The 24,817-nt window shown below is 44.6% G+C and overlaps 1 protein-coding gene across 1 annotated transcript in view; it reads right to left on the reverse strand.

Annotated features, from left to right (window-relative positions):
* The window catches only part of LOC143728576 (glutamate--cysteine ligase catalytic subunit-like), a 66,326-nt gene that overhangs the window by 30,978 nt on the left and 10,531 nt on the right, over positions 1 to 24,817 (reverse strand). Inside the window, exons 2-6 of the mRNA XM_077219364.1 lie at positions 20,769 to 20,951; positions 10,666 to 10,779; positions 4,335 to 4,393; positions 2,860 to 2,987; positions 2,708 to 2,782 (exon numbers count right to left, since the gene is read on the reverse strand). Of these exons, the coding sequence (XP_077075479.1) occupies positions 2,708 to 2,782; positions 2,860 to 2,987; positions 4,335 to 4,393; positions 10,666 to 10,779; positions 20,769 to 20,951 (559 nt within the window). The remainder of the gene's footprint in view (positions 1 to 2,707; positions 2,783 to 2,859; positions 2,988 to 4,334; positions 4,394 to 10,665; positions 10,780 to 20,768; positions 20,952 to 24,817) is intronic.

The raw sequence follows: 24,817 nt of genomic DNA on the forward strand, positions 1-24,817 counted from the left end.
TGAACAAGAATAAAGTAATATCAATGAAGTGGAATCAACCTTTTTTAATCAGTTTCATTTTGATAAACATGACACAATATAACATTGTGACTACATGGAAATAGTTATAAAAATGACATGTGAGCTTTCGTGGAACTAAAGGTGTGAGAATAAACACGAAACACACATGATCGTTGTCATGCGGTGAATCCAGCCAATCGTGGAACAGTTGTGTCGTCATCAGAGCTCATGCAGCTGCTCTTGAGAAACTGCGCTAGCTGAGTCCTGCGGCTGCTCTCGAATCGCTCTCGCGCTACTTTAATAGCATATGTCACGTCATGTGGCGTCGGCGCTGCATCAAGTCGGACAAAATTTCTAACCGGCATGCACTGCTTCAAGTCAGCCACCGATCGGTCTGCGCAGAGCTGCGCAAAGTCGAACAAGCCTACAGTCACCTGCTTCGTTCCTGAACGAATCAACCGTCTGAATGAGTCGGGTGAATGAATGATTCAGTGACTCACTCATAAAGACAGTCACCTGCTTCGTTCCTGAACGAATCAACCGTTTGAATGAGTCGGGTGAATGAATGATACAGTGACTCACTCATAAAGACGGTCACATGCTTCGTTCCTAAACGAATCAACCGTTTGAATGAGTCGGGTGAATGAATGATTCAGTGACTCACTCCTAAAGACGTTCCTAAAGGAATCAACCGTTTGAATGAGTTGGGTCAATTATTGATTCAGTGAGTCACTCATAAAGACGATCACCTGTTTTGTTCCTGAACGAATCAACCGTTTGAATGAGTCGGGTGAATGAATGATTCAGTGACTCACTCATAAAGACAGTCACCTGCTTCGTTCCTGAACGAATCAACAGTTTGAATGAGTCGGGTGAATGAATGATTCAGTGGTTCACTTAAAGACAATCACATGCTTTGTTCCTAAACGAATCAACCGTTTGAATGAGTCGGGTCAATGTATGATTTAGTGACTCACTCATAAAGACAGTCACCTCCTTCGTTCCTGAACGAATCAACCGTTTGAATGAGTCGGGTGAATGAATGATTCAGTGACTCACTCCTAAAGACGGTCACATGCTTTGTTCATAAACGAATCAACCGTTTGAATGAGTCGGGTGAATGAATGATTCAGTGACTCACTCATAAAGACGGTCACATGCTTCATTCCTGAACGAATCAACCGTTTGAATGAGTCGGGTGAATAAATGATTCAGTTACTCACTCATAAAGACAGTCATCTGCTTCGTTCCTGAACGAATCAACCGTTTGAATGAGTCGGGTGAATAAATGATTCAGTGACTCACTCCTAAAGACGGTCACATGCTTCTTTCCTAAACGAATCAACCGTTTGAATGAGTCGGGTGAATGAATGATTCAGTGACTCACTCATAAAGACGGTCACATGCTTCATTCCTGAACGAATCAACCGTTTGAATGAGTTGGGTGAATGAATTATTCAGTGACTCACTCATAAAGACGATCACATGCTTCGTTCCTAAACAAATCAACCGTTTGAATGAGTCAGGTGAATGAATGATTCAGTGACTCACTCATAAAGACGATCACATGCTTCGTTCCTAAACGAATCAACCATTTGAATGAGTCGGGTGAATGAATGATTAAGTGACTCATAAAGACGGTCACCTGCTTCGTTCCTGAACGAATCAACCGTTTGAATGAGTCGGGTGAATGAATGATTCAGTGACTCACTCATAAAGACAGTCACCTGCTTCGTTCCTGAACGAATCAACCGTTTAAAGGAGTGGGGTGAATGAATGATTCAGTGACTCACTCATAAAGACAGTCACCTGCTTCGTTCCTGAACGAATCAACCGCTTTATTGAGTCGGGTGAATGAATGATTCAGTGACTCACTCATAATGACGGTGGCTTGCCATCACCAGCTGGCGGTTTTAGTTTCATATTTAGAGTATCATTTTTCATTCATGCCACCTCGGAGCTGCATTAAACACTGTAAATAATATACCTAAATGCCACTTTAGATGCAGTTTCTCAGTCAAAATCAATGTGTGATTAATTAGATTAAAAATATTAATCACTTGGCAGCCCTTATTTAAATTAATCACTTGATACAATGCACTTTTTGTGTACATACATGTTTTTACACTGTACTTATATTTAAAAAAAAATCTGAATCTAAATACAGCTATAATTAATTTCTGTAATTGTGTCTATAATTACACTGTTGACCCTTTAACCCATCCATACCAACAAACGTGCACAAGTACCTAACTTTTTTTAATGTAAGTACTCAGTAGTTAGACACCTAATATAAAGTGTGGCCTTCTCCGCTTGCTGCTTTGTATGCGTTTCATATGATTTGTTCAATATGATTCATTCACATCATTTCCATCAGAGACAGTCTGCCAGTTTCATTTTCAACATGCCTTGGTGTAACACTTTATTTCAGTGTCCTTGTTACATAATGTACTTACCATAGTAATAACAGTAAATTATGCATAATTACATGCAATTAGCCTCAACATAATCTAAACCCTGTAGCAAGTACATGTAAATGCTTTATATTACTCAGTAGTTGAATATATAATTACACTGTAACAATGACACCTTAAAATAAAGTATAACCTGACTTGGGTTCTTGTTGTGCTTTATCTACTCAGACAGTTTTATTTTTGCCTTTGGCACTCTGTTGAAATATAACATGGACGCTCTGTCATCCTCTTACCACTATTGGACAGAAAACGGCCAGTTGGTCATAAAGGTAGCGCGCCTCTCTGATGCTGCAAGCCTGGAAGGTCACCTGTTACATTCATCCGATGTCAATCACATGACCCGAGTATTCTCAATGCAAGTGGATGAGAGTAATGGTGATGTCACCTGCAGGCAGCAATTCCCCGCGCCAAAGCCCGTGGCGTCCATGTAGATGTGATCGGGCCGGGCCGCTTCTCCATCGTCTTCTGGAAATGTCTCCACAAACGGAGATGGGGTGTTTTTATCTTTAAAAACTGAGAAGTATACGCAAGTCAAAAGATGAGCCATTGGAAATGCGACAGAAACCATGCAGCAATACACAGTAAAACTCACATTTATTCAGACACCTTGCTATCCTCACTTACATAAATGAACTAGGGCTGGTCGGAATACCATTTTTTGAGCTTCGAAGCTTCGGTAGTACATTGAATATTCAAAGCTTCGGTAGTAATGAACATTGAATATTCAAAGCTTCGGTAGTAATGAACATCTCATGGGGTGGTGATGGTGCAGTGGATAAGACGCATGCCTTGAATATTAATGAACATTGAATATTAGAAGCTTCGGAAGTAATGCATATCGAAGCTTCGGTAGTAGTGAACATTGAATATTAGAAGCTTCGGAAGTAATGCACATCGAATGTTCGAAGCTTCGGTAGTAATGAACATCGAATATTCGAAGCTTCTTACTATTCGAAGCATCGGTAGTAATGAACATTGAATATTTGAAGCTTCGGTAGTAATTAACATTGAATATTCGAAGCTTCGGAAGTAATGAACATTGAATATTCGAAGCTTCGGTAGTAATAAACATTGAATATTCGAAGCTTCGGAAGTAATGAACATTAAATATTCAAAGCTTCTGTAGTAATGAACATTGAATATTCGAAGCTTCGGAAGTAATGAACATTGAATATTCAAAGCTTCTGTAGTAATGGACATCGAATATTCAAATCTTCTGTAGTAATGAACATTGAATATTTGAAGCTTCGAAATCTCTATGTCTCAGAAATCCCAAGTCTGGGAATGGACACTGCACTAGTGATATAAAACACACACACACACACGCGCACACACACACGCGCGCACACACACACACACACACACACACACACACACACACACACACACACACACACACACACACACACACACACACACACACACACACACACACACACACACACACACACACACACACACACACACACACACACACACACACGTCTTTTAACTTAAGCAATATTTTTAATAGGGTAAGAGAAATTCAAATTTCCCCCCCAATTTTAAACATGAATTATAGCCATTCAACATTACAGTGTGATTGAAAGCAATACATTTTTTAACATTTATTAGGCTTAAAAAATATATAACTTTAAATCTAAGTGAACTTCAAACAATCTTTACATAAACCCATAATAAATGTCATATTTCTCTGTGCCCTTCCTGTCTTACATATACATAATATACAGTCTGCACGGCATAAGGAGGAGATCAAATGAAACCAGACATATATTATTTATTTTATTTCCAGAGCAAGATTGACTTACAGAAACAACTGTAATTTCTATAATTTACAAAAAAACGAATCAAAAAACTTACTTGGTACGTTAATCGCCACCTTCTCGCCCCTCCGGTGGCGTATGTTTCTGGTCATAGTGCTGTAACACACATTGATGCATTAGTTAAAGCATCCATCCCTCATTCAGATGCATCCAATATTCAGACACATTACATAGTGTGGCGAGGGGGGCGTGGTTTTGCGAAGTCTGTAGCGAGAGACGAGTCAGCGAGCTGTGCGGTGAGTAAGTGGGTCAAGTGCAGATGATGAACACCTGTGTCTGATTGCAGTGATTGGCGTGGAGACCGCATATAAGCTGCCGGGAATGAGAGAGGAGTGAGAGAGGCCTGGGACTCGCACGCGACTGCAACAGAGCACACTGGCAAATGGACTGAGGTGTTTCAAATAGAAAGAGTGTTTTGGATATTGCTGTAGTGTTTCACTACGGTGAAGGCGCACAAGCGCACCTTTTTGTTTACTTTATTTTTGTTGCTAAATAAAGTGCGAGTCCCAATTCCGCCGACCCTGTCTTCTTCCTACACCCACGCTGAGTTTCATTACACTGGTGCCGAAACCCGGGAAGAAGAAGACTGCCGCCGCCATGCAGACCCCGCCAGGAACGCCATTTGCGGACCTCATTCAAACGCTCGCGGGTCTTCACAGGGAACAACACCACGCCCTGCTGGCCGTAAAGGAGGAGCAAGACCAGCGTTTCCAAATGCTTCTCCAAGGCCAGCAAGAAGACCGCGAGCTGTTCCGGAGCTGGCTCGACTGGGAGATTCGGGCCGTCCCCGATCCAGCTACGGCCTCGGCCCCGCCCCTGCCTCTCAATAAGATGGGACCCCAGGATGATCCGGAGGCATTCCTGGACCTTTTTGAGAGGTCGGCCGAGGCCCGGGGATGGCCCCGAGCGGACCGGCCCATGCGACTCATCCCACTGCTATCGGGAGAGTCGCAGATAGCCGCCCACCAACTGCCAGTCCAGAATCTCCTGGTCTATGAAGACCTGAGGCGCGCCATTCTTCAGCAGGTTAGCCGGACCCCTGAACAACATCGCCAGCGGTTCAGATCCCTGACCCTGGAAGAGTCCGGCCGACCCTTCGTCATGGCGCAACAGCTCCGGGACTCCTGCCGCAGATGGCTAATGGCCGACGGAGGCGACGTCGAGGACGTTATCAACAAGGTGGTACTGGAACAATTCATCTCCAAACTGCCCAAGAAGACCGCCCAGTGGGTCCAGTGCCACCGCCCGACGTCGCTGGACCAGGCCATCCACCTGGTGGAGGATCACATGGTGGCGTGCCCAGGGGTCGGCGAGCCCCTTCCATCTGTCTCTCTCTCTCCCTCTTTCTCTCTCTCGTCCCCTTCTCTCCCCAAACCTGTCCCCCTTCCCAGGTCTCGTGGGGGGCTGATGCCCCGGCCGGCGCCGAGGTGGAAAACGGGGGCTCCGGCGGAGCCTGTCCCCGCATTCAGGGCCCCACCCAGGGGGGCTGCGTCCGTGGACCACTCCGCCCCAATTCCGGCAGCCCTGCGCTCTCCACGCCAATCCCTTGACCCGCTTCCCGCCACTGGGGCGGCGGGGAGGCCTGGGCCGGCCTGTTGGCGCTGCGGGGACCCGGGACACTTTATCGACCAGTGTCCGGTGATGGAGGTGGGGACGCTGATCCGGGTTCCTGACACGCCACAGGCTGCCCCCGATCAAGCTGGCCAGTACCAGATACCAGTGAGTATCAAGGGGGGTACTTATCAGGCTTTGGTGGATTCAGGCTGCAACCAAACCTCCATTCATCAAAGCCTGATTCAACCTGGGGCATTGGATAACAGCCGCATGGTTAAGGTGCGGTGTGTGCACGGGGTGGTGGTAAGTTATCCTATAATGCCTGTGGTAATTCAATTTAGGGGACAAAAGCATAGCATAGAGGTAGCAGTTAACCCGCACCTCCGGCATCCGCTAATTCTGGGAACGAATTGGCCTGCTTTCAGTAAATTATTGAGGTCTTTATGTGCGGATGCCTCTTGGGAAAAGAAAAGCAAGGGAGAGACAGCAGTTGTTCAGGTGGGAGATGCTGAGCCGGGACCTCTGGCATCTGCTGCAGAGGAACGGAGTACTCTGGAGAGAACTATCCTCACAAGGCGCAATGATTTTCCCCTGGAGCAGTCCCAGGACGAGACGTTAAAACATGCGTTTAATCAGGTCCGTTCTATCGACGGCCAGGTACTCCACCCAGACCAACCGCTCTCTTATCCCTATTTTGCTATTTTAAAAGATAAGTTGTATCGGGTGACCCAAGACACCCAGTCAAAAGAGGATACAACGCAGTTGTTAGTTCCTAAAAGCCGCCGGGAAATGCTTTTTCAGCATTTAGGTCAAACGGCGACACTAAACCGTCTCATGGCCCGGTTCTTCTGGCCGGGCATTCACGAGAATGTGCGCAAGTGGTGCACGTCTTGTCGTGAATGTCAGTTGGTGAATCCACCGGCCAATCCAAAAGCACCATTGTGCCCCCTTCCGCTAATGCAGATCCCCTTCGAACGAATTGGTATGGACCTCATCGGGCCATTGGAACGGTCAGCACGTGGGCACCGCTTTGCGTTAGTCCTGGTGGATTACGCAACGCGGTATCCTGAAGCAGTCCCGCTCCGTAACATTTCTGCCAAAAGTGTTGCGAGCGCGCTCTTTTCGTTAATCTCCCGGGTGGGAATCCCCAAGGAGATTCTCACCGATCAGGGCACGGCGTTTATGTCACGAACTATTCGCGAACTCTATGAATTATTGGGCATTAAATCGATTCGCACTAGCGTCTACCACCCACAGACAGACGGATTAGTGGAACGGTTTAATCGCACTTTGAAGTCCATTATTCGAAAGTTCGTTCACGAAGACGCCAAAAATTGGGATAAGTGGCTAGAACCCCTCTTGTTCGCTGTACGCGAGGTTCCCCAAGCCTCCACGGGGTTTTCCCCCTTCGAGCTTCTCTATGGGCGTCAGCCCCGCGGGGTGTTAGACGTTCTTAGAGAAACTTGGGAGGACGGACCGTCCGCTAGTAAGAACGAAATTCAGTATGTCTTGGACCTGAGAACAAAACTCCACACTTTGGGGCTGCTATCAATGGAGAATTTGTTACGGGCCCAGGACAGACAGAGTCAGCTGTACAACAGGGGGGCTAGACTACGGCAATTTGCACCGGGAGATAAGGTGCTTGTATTACTCCCTACTTCTAGCTCTAAATTACTCGCAAAGTGGCAAGGACCCTTTGAGGTCACACGGCGGGTTAACGATCTCAACTATGAGGTAGTTCGAACAGATAGGGGCGGGGCACATCAAATTTATCACCTCAACCTCCTCAAAAAGTGGGTTGAGGCAGAGTCAGTGATGCTGGCGACGGTAGTGAGCGGAGAGGAGGATCTCGGGCCAGAAGCGAACAGAAACCACAATCTCTCGCGCTGGCTCTTGGCGGAGATCACCTCTCACCCTCCCAGCTCACTGACATTAAAAATTTACAAGCTGAATTTGCTGATGTGTTCTCTCCCCTGCCTGGTCGAACGGACCTCATTCAGCACCACATTGAGACGGATCCGGGGGTGGTGGTGCGCTGCCGCCCGTATCGTTTACCTGAACACAAAAAAAAAGTAGTTCAGAACGAATTAGAGGCTATGCTGGATATGGGGGTAATAGAAGAGTCCAGCAGTGACTGGGCGAGCCCGATAGTTTTAGTTCCTAAAACCGACGGCTCGGTCCGCTTCTGTGTGGACTATAGAAAGGTGAACGCTGTGTCTAAGTTTGATGCTTATCCAATGCCGAGGGTTGACGAATTGCTTGATCGGCTGGGTACTGCTGGGTACTGCTCGTTTTTATTCGACACTGGACTTAACAAAGGGTTATTGGCAGATCCCCTTGTCTCCCATGTCCAAAGAAAAGTCAGCTTTTACAACGCCGTTTGGATTACACCAATTTGTCACCCTTCCTTTCGGCTTGTTCGGGGCTCCGGCGACTTTTCAGCGTCTGATGGACAAAATTCTCCGGCCGCATGCTGCATATGCCGCTGCCTACTTGGATGATATTATCATCTATAGTAACGATTGGCAGCGTCATATGCAGCATTTGCGGGCTGTCCTGAAGACGCTGAGAAGGGCTGGGCTCACGGCCAACCCAAAGAAGTGTGCGGTTGGGCGTCTGGAAGTAAGGTATCTGGGCTTCCACTTGGGTCACGGACAGGTGCGTCCCCAAATTGATAAGACGGCAGCGGTTGCGACCTGTCCGAGGCCTAAGACCAAAAAGGAGGTTAGACAGTTCCTGGGGCTAGCGGGATATTACAGGAGGTTTGTACCTAATTATTCGGACCTCGCTAGCCCGCTGACTGATCTAACTAAAAAGGAAGCACCAGATACGGTCCAGTGGACGGAGCAGTGTCAGCAGGCTTTCACCCAGATAAAGGCTGCTCTGTGTGGCGGGTCGCTTTTACATGCTCCTGACTTCTCTCTCCCTTTCATCCTACAGACGGACGCATCGGACAGGGGGCTGGGCGCGTCCTGTCCCAGGAGGTGGAGGGTGAAGAGCGGCCGGTGCTGTACATCAGTCGGAAGCTCTCTAAGAGAGAGACGATGTACAGCACCATCGAAAAAGAATGTTTAGCCATCAGGTGGGCTGTTCTCACCCTCCGCTACTACCTCCTGGGGCGGGAGTTCACCCTCTGTTCGGACCACGCTACCCTGCAGTGGCTCCACCGCATGAAGGATACCAACGCGCGGATCACCCGTTGGTATCTAGCTTTACAGCCTTTTAAATTCCAGGTGGTCCACAGGCCGGGTGCACAGATGGCTGTGGCTGACTTCCTCTCCAGGAGGGAGGGGGGGGGGGGGAGGCTACAGGCCGGACGGCTCCCCGGCCTGAGTCGGGCGGTGGGGGTATGTGGCGAGGGGGGCGTGGTTTTGCGAAGTCTATAGTAAGTGGGTCAAGTGCAGATGATGAACACCTGTGTCTGATTGCAGTGATTGGCGTGGAGACCGCATATAAGCTGCCGGGAATGAGAGAGGAGTGAGAGAGGCCTGGGACTCGCACGCGACTGCAACAGAGCACACTGGCAAATGGACTGAGTTGTTTCAAATAGAAAGAGTGTTTTGGATATTGCTGTAGTGTTTCACTACGGTGAAGGCGCACAAGCGCACCTTTTTGTTTACTTTATTTTTGTTGCTAAATAAAGTGCGAGTCCCAATTCCGCCGACCCTGTCTTCTTCTTCCTACACCCACGCTGAGTTTCATTACACATAGTTACACAGAGCAGGATCAATTATGTGCTTAGAGTTAGTGGCTGGTTGAAATCTTTAACTTACTGTAACCTCATCCTTCCCTCGGGTTTTTTAAATTTATTTAAAAAAAAAATTTTTTTAATTGAGTGTTCATCAGAGGAGTCCAAGACCCTAGGACTTTTATCACACTTGAACCTCGAATACACAAAAAAAATGAATTGTTTCAAGGAGTTTTGTGGTTGAAATTAAAAAAAGTAACAAATCCTTCTCTCGCGGGTCAATTTGACCCCCTTAGGAATGAATGGAATGCGAGGAATGCTTCAGGACACACAGAAAAACCTAAAAATGCTCAAAATTCAAACTCAAAATGCTAAAACTTTTCCAAAATATTATTTTATAACGTCTACGTGTATCTGAATGCATACTGAAATTAACTGACTTTAGGACCCAGCGGAACAGCTCATTTGTTGTGAGTTATTTTGATTATAAGTTCAAAGGAAGTGAGGGATGTGCTTAAATTACTATTTATTTATTATTTATTGATCAAATCTAGTAATTTAAAAGGTAAATAAAATAAATAAAATCTCCCAAAAAATTGATTAAAAAATAGAAATTTTTTTAATAAAATACAATAATAAAACAATTAAGTAGGCTATAATTGTAGGGCTTCGCGTCATTTTGACCCACGAGGGAAAGATGTTTTACAAAGTGCGAGAGAAGGATGATGGGTAAATATGAGCAAGCACCAGTACTTGATTAACAGCTTTTCTAAAGCTCTCAGCCACTGGTATGTGGAAGATCATTGTCTGTTGAGCTGATATTTCCCATAATGCCCCTGAAATGCCTCAGAGCTCGAGCTTGCGCAAACAACTCCACATTGTTCTGCATCAGATGACACTTCAAACACACTCAGCTGCAATATAAACTCACACCGTCTCTTTTCTACAGGAAACCACTGTTAGTGGCCTGGGTCACATGATCTCGCACACTGCTGCGTTTACATTTTACATTTATTCCACAATCGGAATAAAAAAGTGACATGTAACGTCGTCATTAGGAATGAATTGCCCAGATCTGATTACAATTGTATTCAGATTGGAAGGTATGGTTTATTTATATCCTCACCTGAATCTAGGGTGTCTGTTGATGGCCTCGTCGGGGAAGAAAAGAGATTTCGACACTCCTTTTTCAACAGGCGTGGGTTTGTGTTCTGGCAGTGTGAAGCCTGGGCAGCCTAACCTACAAACACACACACAAAACATATATAGCCAACACATTTGCATTGTACATTGCAGCTCTACACGTGATTTAAAGGGGTGGTTGATTGTTATTTGACTTTTCTAACTTTAGTTAGTGTGCAATGTTGCTGTTTGAGTGTCGTAACTTTGCAGATGTTGTTTATGCTCAAAGTTCAAAGCAAAGGGGTATTTTCTTTTACAGAAATCACTTTTTAAGGACTACAACAAACAGCTGGTAGGAACTGCAATGAGCTTCTTCACGGGTTAATGACATCACAAACCCTAAAATTTACATAAACTTCGCCCCTGGAACAGGATTTATAGATGATCAAGACAGAATAAGCTAATCAATGACTAGAAGATGGTTAACTCCACATCAGATACATAAATTCATCAACTAACTATTCAGAAACGTCTGTTGCTTCTACACGTTGTCACTTCTTGAGTCTCTCAATCTTTGTCTGACTCCGGTTTCAAAATAAAAGGCTAAAAAAAATTGAAATGTTCAACACACACACACACACGCGCCGGGAGCAGCAGCTCATGTGGTGTCAAAGGGCGTGTGTTATCTACACAGACGAGGCACACCCAACTCATTCAAACAGATTTTAGCTTGAAGGCAAATGTTTCATCATTTTTATTATTCTGTCACAAGTTATACACACACTGCCGCTCAAAAGTTTGCGATCAGTAAGATTTTTAAAATAAGCTCACTGTGATGGCCGACAACGTGGCCACACAGCAAGGCGGTAACTTACCCATGCAAAAACATACCTTTTTCTTTTGTTTGTTTATATGTTATTTTGGTTACCTTTTAGTACATTACATCCTTCAATATTTTGTTACCGATCACCTTATATACATTTCATAATAACGACAGACACGGATTTGGTTCATTACATTCACTTTATTTATCATTTACACTTGTATCATACATGACTAGGTTGGGTGCACACTTTCTAGTTGTCAGTGGTATATTGTGTTGATGTTTATTTCTTTGAGTTTAAGTTACCTGCATGTGGAAAGTGGAGGTTTGGCGCTGCCTGGGACGTAGAGCTCCGGTGGAGGTCCATTCCATTAAAGGACGGGCTGATGTCAGTGGCTGCCATTTTATGCTGTTGGGTTAATCCATGTTGCCAATTAGCAGGGGGGGGGGGGGGGGAGGGGGGGGGGTTCAAAATAATAGTTTTGTTTATTATTCTATTTACATTTTGTTTATTATAATTACTGGTGTAAGTTATTTTATGACCTCTTTATTGATAATTTTGGAGTTAATTATTTTATTGTAATTGTGTTAAGTGATGTGTGTGTGTGTGTGTGTGTGTGTGTGTGTGTGTGTGTGTGTGTGTGTGTGTGTGTGTGTGTGTGTGTGTGTGTGTGTGTGTGTGTGTGTGTTTAATGGACTAGTTCTCTGTATATATAAGTTCCCCATGTGTGTCAATAGGGAGGTCATGTTGGTCTGGTTAGTTTGATTTGATTTCTGTTAAGTTGGGTTCTGTTCAGGGGACCCTTTTTCGTTATGCGCCCAGACCTGACTTTATTTTCATTCAGTTTTTCAATTATTTTGATTTTGTAACTTTATTTTTTGTATTTAATAAATACGTTTTGATTGGAAATTCTATGTCCTTTGCCCTTGACTGCTTGGTCCCTCACACTCACCAAGGCTGCATTTATTTAAATCAAAAATGCAAGAACAAAACTGTAATATTGTGAGATATTATTATGATTTAAAATAACTGTTTTCTATGTGAATATATAGTAAAGTGTAATTTATTCCTGTGATCAAAGCTGAATTTTCAGCATCATTACGCCAGTGATGATCAAAAAAACATTCATTATTATTATCAATGTTTATGAATAGAAAGTTTATACGAGCAGCATTCATCTGGAATAGAAAGCTTTTGTAACATTATACACTACCATTCAAAAGATTGGGGTCAGTGAGATTTTTTTTTAAAGAAATTAATACTTTCATTCTGCAATAATGCATTAAATTGATCAAAAGTGACAGTAAAGACATTTATAATGTTACAAAAGATTCTACTTCAAATAAATGATGTTCATTGAACTTTCTATTAATCATAGAATCCTGACAAAAAAACTGTTTTCAACATTGATAATCATAAATGTTACTTGAGCATCAAATCAGCATATTAGATTGATTTCTCTGAAGACTGGAGTAACAATGCTGAAAATTCAGCTTTGATAACACAAGAAATAAAAAAAAGTTATTTTAAATTGTAATAAAATTTCACAATATTTCCGTTTGTTTTGTAGTTTTATCAATCCCAAAACTTTTTGAAAAGCAGTGTACACATTATATACATATATACTAAAAAAATTTATTTCAATTAATAATTTTTTTAAATGTGGTCGATTCAAAATCGATTTTCAAAGGGCACGAATCGTTTTTGCCCCCATATTTATTTAAGCCAGTATTAGTTTTTTCTACACTGTCCTTGCAGCATTTGATGTTACAGCTAAAGCTGAGAGATTTTATGTGTGTTTTATCTTAAAGGGTAATTAAACACTAAACAACTTTTTTTAGTTAATGATCTGTAAGAATGGAGCTTCATAAATGCTGTTCATTGATTCGAGTACATTTTTTGACATTTAGGTTAAGGGTTTAATTCTACAATATACTGTATGGTGTAAAAAATTTGGTGAAATTTAAACTGTTTTAAAAATGAATTTCGCATGTTATTATTCTCTTTGAACCTTGTAAAAAGTTCTAAATAGAGGTGCACCGATAACAATTTTGTAGGCCGATTCCGATTTCCGATTTTTCATGAGTTTGGCCTGCCGATACCGATTTTAGCTGATTCCGATTTCATTTTTTCTAACCACTTTACAGTGGTTAGAACTTAACCTCGGTTCTCTCTAGAAGAGGGAACGAGTATTGCGTAAGTATAGCTTACGCTATGGGAAAGATTCATCTTTTCGAGATATTGAAGCCAAAAATTATCCTTAATTTTTGTATCCATTGTCAACGCAGTGCAGCAGCTAGCAGACCTAGAGCAGGCTGTCTAGTGTGCTCATAGGCTGACCTGCGGGAACTGCAGCAGCCTATAGCTGAACCCGACGTGGCGTCACGTCCAATGAAGGCGCTCGTGCCTTCACAGCGTCAGAGCCCGCCAATATGGGCGTGGCTTAGCGTACATAAGCAGGGTTCGTAGGCTGATTCTCTGGTTTTCATCGACTGAAGCGAAAAACGCTTGTGGCGCAGGCACGGCAGGTTACCTAATACTTGTTCCCTCTTCTAGAGAGAACCGAGGTTACGTTAGGTAACCAAGTACGTTCTTTTACGAGAGGTTCTCTCGTATTGCATAAGTATAGCTTACGCTATGGGAACCCTTTGTCAACGCTGTGCGCGCCAGCATCAACTTAAGAGTCCCAGAATTTCGGGGATCTCAGATCAGCGGGAATAAGCGCATGTATATATAAGCGCATGTATATAAGCACTCATGGGAATACAGAGCGGCGACGCCGGTCAATGTATAAGCATATAGCACATAACCTGATACAGTCCAGCTCAACCAGAAGAGCTAGTCATATAAGAGTAGTTTGCGCATGATAGTATCTGGGCAGAACTGACCTCTCAGTAAACTGACAGTTGTTTCGCCTGTAGGGCGGGAACATACAGATTATAGAATCTGACAAAGGTGGAAGGGGAAGACCAGCCCGCTGCCACACATATGTCATGAATGGAAATTCCACTGGACCATGCCCACGAAGAGGCCACGCCTCTGGTGGAATGAGCCCTGACGCCCAGGGGGCATTGCAGACCGTTTGCTGTATAGGCAGCTGCAATCGTGTCTATTATCCATCTGGATAGACTTTGTTTCGAGGCGGCGAGACCCTTGGTGCGCCCACCAAACGAAACAAAAAGCTGCTCAGAACGCCTGAAAGGGGCGGAGTGTGTAATGTAAGCTCTCAGCGTATTAACATAAACCTAGAGATTAACATCACTCTCACTATCGGACGCTGGCAGAGCCGATAGCGAAATGACCTGTGCTCTGAACGGAGTGTCAATCACTTTAGGAACATAGCCATGTCTAGGTTTGAGGATGACTTTTGAGTCATTTGGGCCAAACACAAGACACACGGCGCTAACAGACAGTGCGTGTAAGTCCCCCACATGTTTGACTGACGACAGAGCGATCAGAAAAACGGTTTTAAGTGATAAGTACTTTAGATCCGCAGAGTCTAAAGGTTCAAAGGCCTTCAGGGCCTCGAGGACCAAAGAAAGATCCCACATGGGAACTGAAGGGGGGCGCGGAGGATTCATCCTTCTGGCTCCTCTGATGAAGCGGATGATGAGCTCGTTCCTGCCTATTGACTGGCCTTGCGTCGATTCTGAGAATGCTGTGACGGCTGCCACATGGAGCATGGAAGGGGACTGGCCTTATTAGATTTCTCTGGCATCTAACTATCCAGTAAGTTAAACAGTGACTGAAAAACCTTGCTGGACACTTCAAGTCGTTTCTGAAGTTTATGATTCAACTGTGAAACTGTAAAAATATACAAAAGATACAATCACTAAATATGAAATTGGAAAATTACAGATTGATAATAATGTAAGGATAATTAAACTAAGAAAATATACATCTTAATATCAAATAACCTTCTCATATGTATCACACAATAAATTTAACACTATGTACTTACAGACATTGCATCTAACAGATGCAAAGAAAGATGATGCTTAAAGATGTAACAGCTATCATATTTTGCTGAACTACTGCAGTACTATTAGTACTTCCTGTTTCCTGAACTAAGAGGTTGTCTGTGACTGCTTTTCAAAATTAAAGTCCTCACTAGAATAAACATTTTCAAAATGATAAACCCCCTGAAAAATCCTAAACAAATGCAGTCCTGCACAGGGACCTTCCCTTTTCCAACAGCTCTTGAAGGAAACTGAGCAACCGCGAAACCCCACTCTCCCGTTGGTCCAGATTTTTGTCAGCGCACCATTTAGAGAACACAGACCATTTGGATGCGTAGAGCCTTATGGTAGAAGGAGCTCTAGACTGCGTGATTGTGTTCATTACTGCGTCTGGCAGGGCAACGGGTAACCGTTGGTCAACCATACGTGCAGAGACCAGCACTCTGGATGGGGATGCCAGATCAAGCCGCGAGCTTGCGAGAGGAGATCTGCTCTCATTGGAATAGGCCACGGGGCTGTCTGTGACAGCCGCGTCAGCTCCGGGAACCAAGTATGGTTCTCCCAAACGCGGGGTATGAGGAGCACTTATTGGCGCGTTTCCCTGATTCTCTTGATTACCTGTGGTAACAGAGAGACCGGAGGGAATGCATATAGTGGGCGGCTGGGCCAGGTTTGGGCCAGCACGTCCTGGTTCTTTGAAAACAACCTTGGGCAGTGTGCGTTGTCTTGTGACGCAAATAGGTCGACTTCCGCTTTGCCAAAAAGGCGCCCCAGCAACTGGACTGTTTGGGGGTGCAGGGACCATTCCCCAGGGGGAACATTGTCCCTGGACAGTCTGTCTGGGCCGTCGTTCAGGTGGCCTGGCACGTGGGCAGCTCTCAGCGAGCGCAGATGGTGCTGAGACCAAACGAGGAGGCGTTCTGTCAGATTGCAGAGGTTTCTGGATCTGAAACCGCCCATACGGTTCACATAGGACACTACAGACATGTTGTCCGAGCGGACTAGAACATGGTGGTCCTGTATAAACGGGAGGAAACGCTTCAGCGCATTCTCGACCGCTATCATTTCCAGACAGTTTATATGGAGGAGTTTTTCCCGGTCTGACCATAGGCCAGAGACTGGTCTGCCTTCGAAGAGCGCGCCCCAACCCGAGTTGGACGCGTCTGTCGAGATGACCTCCCGGTATGAGACAGTCCCCATACTCACTCCCCGCTGGTACCAGTCGGCCGCTAACCAGGGCTGCAGAGCTGTAATGCAGCTCTGAGTCACTCTGATCAGGGCGCAGCCTGACTTCCAGGCTCGGTGAGACACACGAGCGGCCAGGTAGCGTTGTAGCAGGCGCATACGTACCAAACCCAGCTGAAGTACCGCAGAGGCTGAAGCCATGTAGCCCAGCATCCTCTGGAATGTCTTCAGAGGTGCGGTGCTGTTCTTCTGGAAAGATGCGGCCAGTCGCTCGCGCTGTGTTGACATAGCCATGGGCCGTCATAGCCATGGAGTCCAGTTCTATTCCTAAAAATAGAAATAAATTCCTTAGAGCGAGAGATATAAACCAGTCTCCTGGGCGAACGTGCACGAGGAGTCGTCTGGATGTAATCATTTTGAACGGTCTTATCATAAGAGCTTTGTTAAAATGTCTCAGATCTAGTATGGGTCTGACACCCCCGTCCTTCTTGGGCATGAGAAAATAATGGCTGTAAAAGCTGACTCGCTCAGAGAAGGCGGTACCGGTTCTATGGCCCTTTTGCACAGCAGCTTTGCTTTTTCTGAGCGAAGTAGATGTGCTACTTCTGCATTCACTGTCGTCGCGGTCCGTGCTCGAAAGCGGGGGTACGGCGAACAAACTGTAACGCATAGCCCTGCTTTATTGTGCTTAGCACCCATTCTGATACCCCTGGAATCGCTTCCCATGCTTTTATACGTGCAGCTAGGGGCAGAATGGCCTCCGGGTTCTCCGGGCACGAGACTTACATTCACAACATGATTGATATGAGTCTGCACACTGTGATGCGCGTGACTTGGCCGTGTAATAGAGCGGGCAGATAGATGTGGGCACGGGCACGTGGGCACATTTTCTGCAGATATCACTCGAGCGGCATTTGCCAGCTTTATGAGAGTGGGCTCTCTGGGTGACACGGGAAGTGCTGTGTTTGTTTGTAGGGGTGAGCACTGTGGCGTGGGCACTTTTTCTACACTTAAAACACCATCGGCGTGAGCCGGATAACCAGGCATTATGATCTTTCTGAGATTTCTCTGGTTCGCCGTAAAAACGGCGGTTGTGTGCAGGCGAGCGGGTAGTGTTACAGACTCGTTGACTGCTAAAAGACCTACTGCAGTAACCTGTGTTAAGGGGACTGACAGGGCGAAAAGTTTTAACGGTGGTCCGGCCGCGGCGAGACTTAACCGTCTTTTCCCTCTCACTGATGCTAGGAGGGCTTTGCGTGCTCAGACTTCAGCACGATCTTTAGCTGCGGCCACATGGGGGGGGGGGGGGGGGGTCTGCTTCGGTTAGCTGAGTGTGATCTGGGGCGGCCGCCCTGTCGCTGCAAAGAGTGGCTGGACTGTCTCGGTTGAGCTGGGCACTGTGTGGTGGCTCGTGCAGGCGGCTGACGTGGGCGACCTGCAGTGGAGCTAGCACGACGGGGCAGAAACAAGTTCATGGCTTGCGATGCTTTCTGAACCTCAGAAAAGCGGTCGACGATTCCATTCACTGCCGGGCCATAGAGGCCAGTGTGGGAGAGAGGAGTGTCAAGGACCGCTCAGACTCTCTCATGTCAGCCAGCGTTGACCATAGGTGTCTTTCAGTGACAGTCAGCGAGGCCATGCATCATCCTAGGGTTTGAGCTGCAGCCTTGGTAGCGCGAAGGGAGAGATCCGTCGCGCTCCTCAGGTCCGTTACAGCAGCTGGATCTGGGCTGTTCTCATCCCATTCACGGAGGAGATCGGCTTGCAGGATCTGTAACACAGCCATTGAGTGAAGGGCTGAAGCTGCTTGTCCGGCGGTGGCGTAGGCGCGACCGACAAGAGTAGATGTGGTCCGGCAGGCTTTAGTCGGCAATGCAGACTTTGAGCGCCATCTTGCGGAGGGCGGGGAAAGATGTGCAGCAACCGCTTCCTCTACCTTAGGGATTGAGCTGTATCCTTTCTCGGAGGCGCCGTCCACTTGGGAGAGCGACGTGGAGACAGAGGATAGGAGCCTCGCGGAGAATGGTGCGTTCCACGATTTTGAAAGCTCAGTCTGGGAGGAAGGGTGCAGACCTGGCAGCAGGCGCTTGACGGCGGTGACTCTGAAGAAAACAGCCGTCAAGTCTGTTGTGCACGGGCTCTTTAGGCGGCGACCACTCGAGCCCGAGGCGGTCAACGGCCTGTGATTCCTGGATCGAGGAGGCGGCGGAGTGTTGAGAACTCGACCATTCCTCACTATCAGAAGCCAGGATGGAACAACTGTCTCCCGCGGCGGGCGCTTCCGCCTCATTATCGGACGCTGGGGCAGAGTGGGACGTGACCGGCGGCTGCATGTCGGTGAGGGAGGGCAGTGAAGGCGAGGCTCGAGGGAGGGACTCCGGCGAGCGCGTCGCAGTGGCCGCGGGCTCAGGCTGTCTTAGGGAACGGCGCTTCTTTCTGCGCAGTCCCGCAAAGGGCGGAGTGACAGCTTTGGGGTTGTAAGCTTCGAGTCGAGCCCGCAGGGTCGACATCGGAAGCTCTTCACAGTGCTCACATCCTCCGGAAGAGAGGGCAAGAGCAGCGTGTTCCGGGCCCAGGCAGAGAGCGCATATAACGTGGCGGTCTCCAACGCTGAGCGGGGATCTGCACGAGCCACAAGTGGAGCGAGACATCTTTAAAAAGACGCTCGTGCTCTTATAGCGCTTGGAAGCTTTAGAATAAAAGGATACGTCGCCGAATAGCGTAGCTGGCACGGAAGGCTGAAGGTTGCGAAGACGGCCGGCTTCTTCAGGCACTGTCCTCAGCTGGCTTGTCGCTTGTTCAATGGCGGCGGCTTCTCAAGGTCCAGCGATGCGAAGAGCTTCGCTGAAGAGATGAAAATCAGAGAATCAGCCTACGAACCCTGCTTATATACGCTAAGCCACACCCATATTGTGAGGCTCTGACGCTGTGAAGGCGCGAGCGGGAACTGCCCTGCAGTTCCCGCAGGGCAGCCTATGACCACGCTAGACAGCCTGCTCTAGGTCTGCTAGCTGCTGCACTGCGTTGACAATGGATACAAAAATTAAGGATAATTTTTTGGCTTCAATATCTCGAAAAGATGAACTTTCCTGTAGCGTAAGCTATACTTACGTAATACGAGAGAACCTCTCGTAAGAGAACACTGTCATTTATATGAGAACTTCTGATGCAGCACAAAACATGCGTTGAGTCGTGTTGTTAACTATGTGGGTGAACACTAAACATGCAGTCCAGATACTGGGAGTGGGCAGTGTGACCAGTTATACCACTTTAGAAAGAGATCTAGATACACAGAAGGGCTGGCTTACAGGTGAAACTAGAAAAATTTTAATATCGTGCAACAGTTCATGTATTTCAGTAATTCAAATTAACGGTTGAAACTAATATATTAAGTATATATAACCATATACATTTGCATGATTATACTTTTCAGAGGGCCGACATTTCTGTATTTAAAATCCTTTTTTTTAAAATTAATTTCATGTAATATTCTAATTTTCTGAGATTTTACATTTGGGGTTTTCATAAGCTGTAAGCCATAATATAACTTTTGCACGATATTCAAATTTTTCGGGTTTCACCTGTATATGGCCAAAAATGCATACCATATCATACAATATCAATATTTATGCTTTCCAAATAAGACCCTGAGAATGAATGTAAACGTAAACTTTGTGCACAATTAAACTCCACAGAAATCTTTTCATTGTCAAATTAAGGGTAGGTTTACACGACAACGATGCGCTTAAAACAGATAAGTTTTTCCTTTGAGTTTTCCTCATACTTACATCGTCAAAACGATCCCCATTCACACGGATCCGCGAAAACTACTGTAAACGTTTCACAAAAAGAGTACATACTTTTAGGGCGTAGTATAAGTAGGCGAATCGAGACATGAATTTTTGAGTGAGTCATTGAATCATTCACTCACACCAATCTTGTTTTTAAAAATTGATTCAAAAGAATGAAATATATTTGTAAATGGACTACAGCACTAAACATGAACCTCTAATAAATGACATGTTATTTTGCTTCGCTCTCTATTTAGAATCATGATCTCGATTAAAAAACAAATCAGTTTATCCAGAATCGTGCATCTCTAAAAGACACTGAGGAGTAATGTCTTGAATGTTTGGTACCTGGGGAATGCGGTGACTGTGAGGAGAGTTTGGTTGAGATCGAGCACAGATGAAGCCTCTCTCCTCCGCTTCCCCATGTTGTCCTCGACGGTGTTGAACTCCGACATCGAGCCCCCGTACGGCTGTCCCGGCGTGCCTTCGATCATGTAACTCCCGTACTCCGGCCTCCACAGCGTCGGGTGGCTGAACACACACGCATCGCATTTCAAGAGATCAATATTCTGTCTCTTTATGAAAAGGAACTCATAAATGTGAATTACTAGCAAAGCAATTCATTTCATGAGAGCTCACTGAGTAATAAATTAGTGTATTAGTGACATCCATCATATTCTTGCTCTAGTAATGTAAAGTAATGGACAACGCAACAGACAATGCCCAATAATGATGTCAAGAGAGTGCTGTGGCCAATGGGCATTGAGGCTAATACAATTACAATAAAGCAGTCGAAATGCAGACTGAAGAGAAACCTAAAATATCTGAAGTCACTCAAATATCGGAGTTCATACATTAAGCAATGATTAGAGTTTGGATTCAAATGTTTGGAAAATTCTGAGATTTTTCTGAATTAATTTATTTTTCATTTCATTTTCTTCTGAATTTCATTTTAATTAAATTAAATGTTAGTTATTAAAAAGCATGTCTAAACAATTCATGAAACTTACACAATTTATCAACAATCTATTAGTTCTAAAAAGTTAAAAACAAAAATTATGGCCCTATGAAATGTGACGTTTTTTTTCTCGAGAATCCCATAAATTCTGTGTTTTCCACTTTAAAATTTATGGATTTCATTTTAATGGTTTGATTACGTTTTAATAATCAAAATGCATGACTAATCAACTGAATTTATAAAACTTTCCTTCGATCATGTAGCTGCCGTACTCCGGCCTGCATTTCAAGAGATTAATATTCTCTCTCTTTATGAAAAGTAACTTATAAATGTGAATTACTAGCAGAAGCACTTCATTTAATCCATTATGCACTGGTAGATAAATGAGTACTCGTGTATTAGTGACTACCATCATATTCTTGCTCTAGTAATGTAAAGTAATGGACAACACAACAGACAATGGCCAATAATGATGTCAAGAGAGTGCTGTGGGCATTGAGGCTGATAAAATTACAATAAAGTAGTCAAAATACAGACAAAATTTCCACACACAAAAAAATTCTGGACTCCATTTTAATAGTTAAATTAAATGATAGTAATCAAAAAGCATATCTAAACAATTCATGAAACTCATACAATTGAACAACAATCTATTAGTTCCGATTTAGAAGTGTTAACATGTTTTCCATTTTAAATTGTATAGAATCGATTTGAATAGTTTAAGTTTTAATGATCAAAAAGAATCTATTTAATTTATTAAACTTTAACTTAATAAATTACTTTTTTTGTCAGAAATTCTGTTTTTTTCTTGATTTATAATTAAACCTAATGCAAATTCATTATTAAAAACGGTGGTAAACAATGGAATAAAACATAAGCAATTAAAGAAATTGAACAAATCCTTTTATTTTTTGGCAGACAACATGTCAAGTTAAACCAAACTTTTCTGATGATCGGTTGCCGTGAAGACCTTTGATTTTCTGTGTAAATATGTGTGTTATATAGTCTTTTTAAGCTTTAATTCTTACACACACTAGTCCATATCATGAACTTATAATTATACAAACCCTAAGTTTGATTTATTCATCCAGAATTTGCAGAATTCCACAATATTCCACATTAAATATCATTTTTATGACGGGATTCCACGATTGCATCAGTGTTTTTCCACATGGTGGAATATATCCGTCTACGGCTAATGCAAACGTTTTGAACGGGATCATCAATGTGTAAAGTGTAAAGTGCTGTGACACACACACTCTTCAGTGTGTGCAGTAGAGAGGCAGTAATGAGGAATGCAGTGTGTGCTGATCTTCCCCTGAGCTACAGATACACAACATCAACAAATCCACATTCCACAATAATCAAACTTCAAATAATGCTTATCCTGGCCAAACTAACTTCTGATGAGCCTGTCATTTAAAAAAAAAAAGATTTATATTTTCTTTCATGTAGTGTGTAATAATAGAGCTGTTTGTGAATGTAAAATATCTGTAAAGTTTCAAAGATCAAAGTTCAGATAAACTGAGTTTTTGTCTCCTAAAGAAAGAATCAATTCTGAACTGAAACGAGTCGTCAGTAATTCAGTCTCACTTCCTGATGACCCTGTGTATGTTTATAATGAATTTGCATAATGCCAGCCGATGGTGTTGATTGGCTGAACAGTGTCTCTTAGCTCTGCCCTCTGCCCTGTATCTGAGACTGGAAGAGTTTGGTTTGTGTTGTTCGTGTCGAGAAGAAGCAGTTTTCTGAGATTGATACGGTAAAGCCCACGCCATCGTTACTGTTCATATCACTGTGAGATTCAGATATGATAATGAGCTTTGGTTTCTGACCAATCACAGCAGAGGAGCTCTCAGAGAGGTGGGGCTTAGAGAGACTGAATCTGTGATCGAAGCGTTTCAGACACTGAGAGTAAAGAGCTGATGTGTGAGTGCATATTATGAGAAAATTAAAGTGTTTTTTGACCTTGGATGCGTTTAAACCTGTTGTAGGAGACATAGCATAATTTAAAATAGCATAATTGGGGCAAGTCTAATCAAAGGGAGAGGAACAATAAACACAAAAGATACTATCGATCGTGTTGACTTGTTAAACACATGCATAAAGGAGGGATTGGCTGAAAGACTTTACAGTTAAAGTGTACAAAAGAACAAACCACCTAATAAATCAAATAAATCAATGAGGACAAATGCTTCTTACCCCGGCGTTACACAGTTGCAGCTAAACCTGCTATTTTTGAAGTCATGATTGTAACAAACCTCTGAGTATGTAAAAAAAATAATTAGGGATGCACGATATATCGGCCACTTTAGCTATAGCTATATCATCATTTTTGTGAAGCAATATGGGGAAGCAATTTCACATTGCTTCCCCAATGTGTTGCTACCTTTCCGTGGTGGGGAGGCTTGCGTGCCTCCGTGACCATGAGGGCTATACCAGCGGTTGCAAGGCCCCTGGTAGGTTCAACCAAGCCAGACAGGACTCATGGTATAGGAGAGACGAAGAGCAACACCTGGTCCTCCAGGTTGGGGGCTGGGCACAGGGCTAACAACCCCACCCCGAAAAAAAGAATGTTACAGATTCGCGAACAAGAAATTCAAAAGTAATTAAGGCCCTGGGAGAAGATGGACCCATAGCTGGAGAAAGTATGACGCCTAGTAGGGAAAGCCCTTTGGAAGCTAGTAGGCCAACAACCATCATCTCCACCAGGACCACCACTAACATCGGAACATGGAATGTCACAACCATGTTTGAAACTGGCAAAACAGCTCAAGTGACAGCCGAGATGAGACGCTACAATCTAGATCTGCTGGGAATCCGTGAGTCTAGGAAGAAACTAGCCACAGGGGAGCTGCTGCTGTTCTAAGGCCACGAGGAAGCAATCGCACCCCACAGCCAGGGAGTGGCCCTGATGTTGACAAAGATGGCACAGAGAGCTCTCATTGGATGGGAGGCACATGGCCCACGGATCCTCACTGCCTGCTTCCGCAGAACGAACAGGAGGATCAACATGGATATCATCCAATGCTATGCCCCAACCAATGACAGCGAAGAAGACGTCAAAGAGAATTTCTATAACAGGCTGCTGACCATCATCGAGGCATGCCCAAGACGAAACATCATCGTCACCATGGGTGACTTCAATGCCAAGATCGGCAGTTAACAACCAAGGGTATGAGGAAATAATGGGAATACAAGGCTTGGGGGAGATGAATGAGAATTAGGGATGGCGAAAACTAAAAATTTTCTTGACCGACCACCGAGCCTCATTAGCCGGTTGAAACCGATTAACCGATTAGTTTAAAATATGCCACGCTATTTGAAATAACAGCCATTTCGAGCCGCGCCTGCAATTTCGCAACTCTGTCACATCTCTCTCTGCCTTCCGCTCACACACACACACACACAAACACACACACACACACACACACACACA

This window comes from Siphateles boraxobius, unplaced genomic scaffold (assembly GCF_051911475.1).
Source record: "Siphateles boraxobius isolate OS27281-9 unplaced genomic scaffold, OSU_SipBor_1 78, whole genome shotgun sequence".
Taxonomy (NCBI): Eukaryota; Metazoa; Chordata; class Actinopteri; order Cypriniformes; family Leuciscidae; genus Siphateles; species Siphateles boraxobius.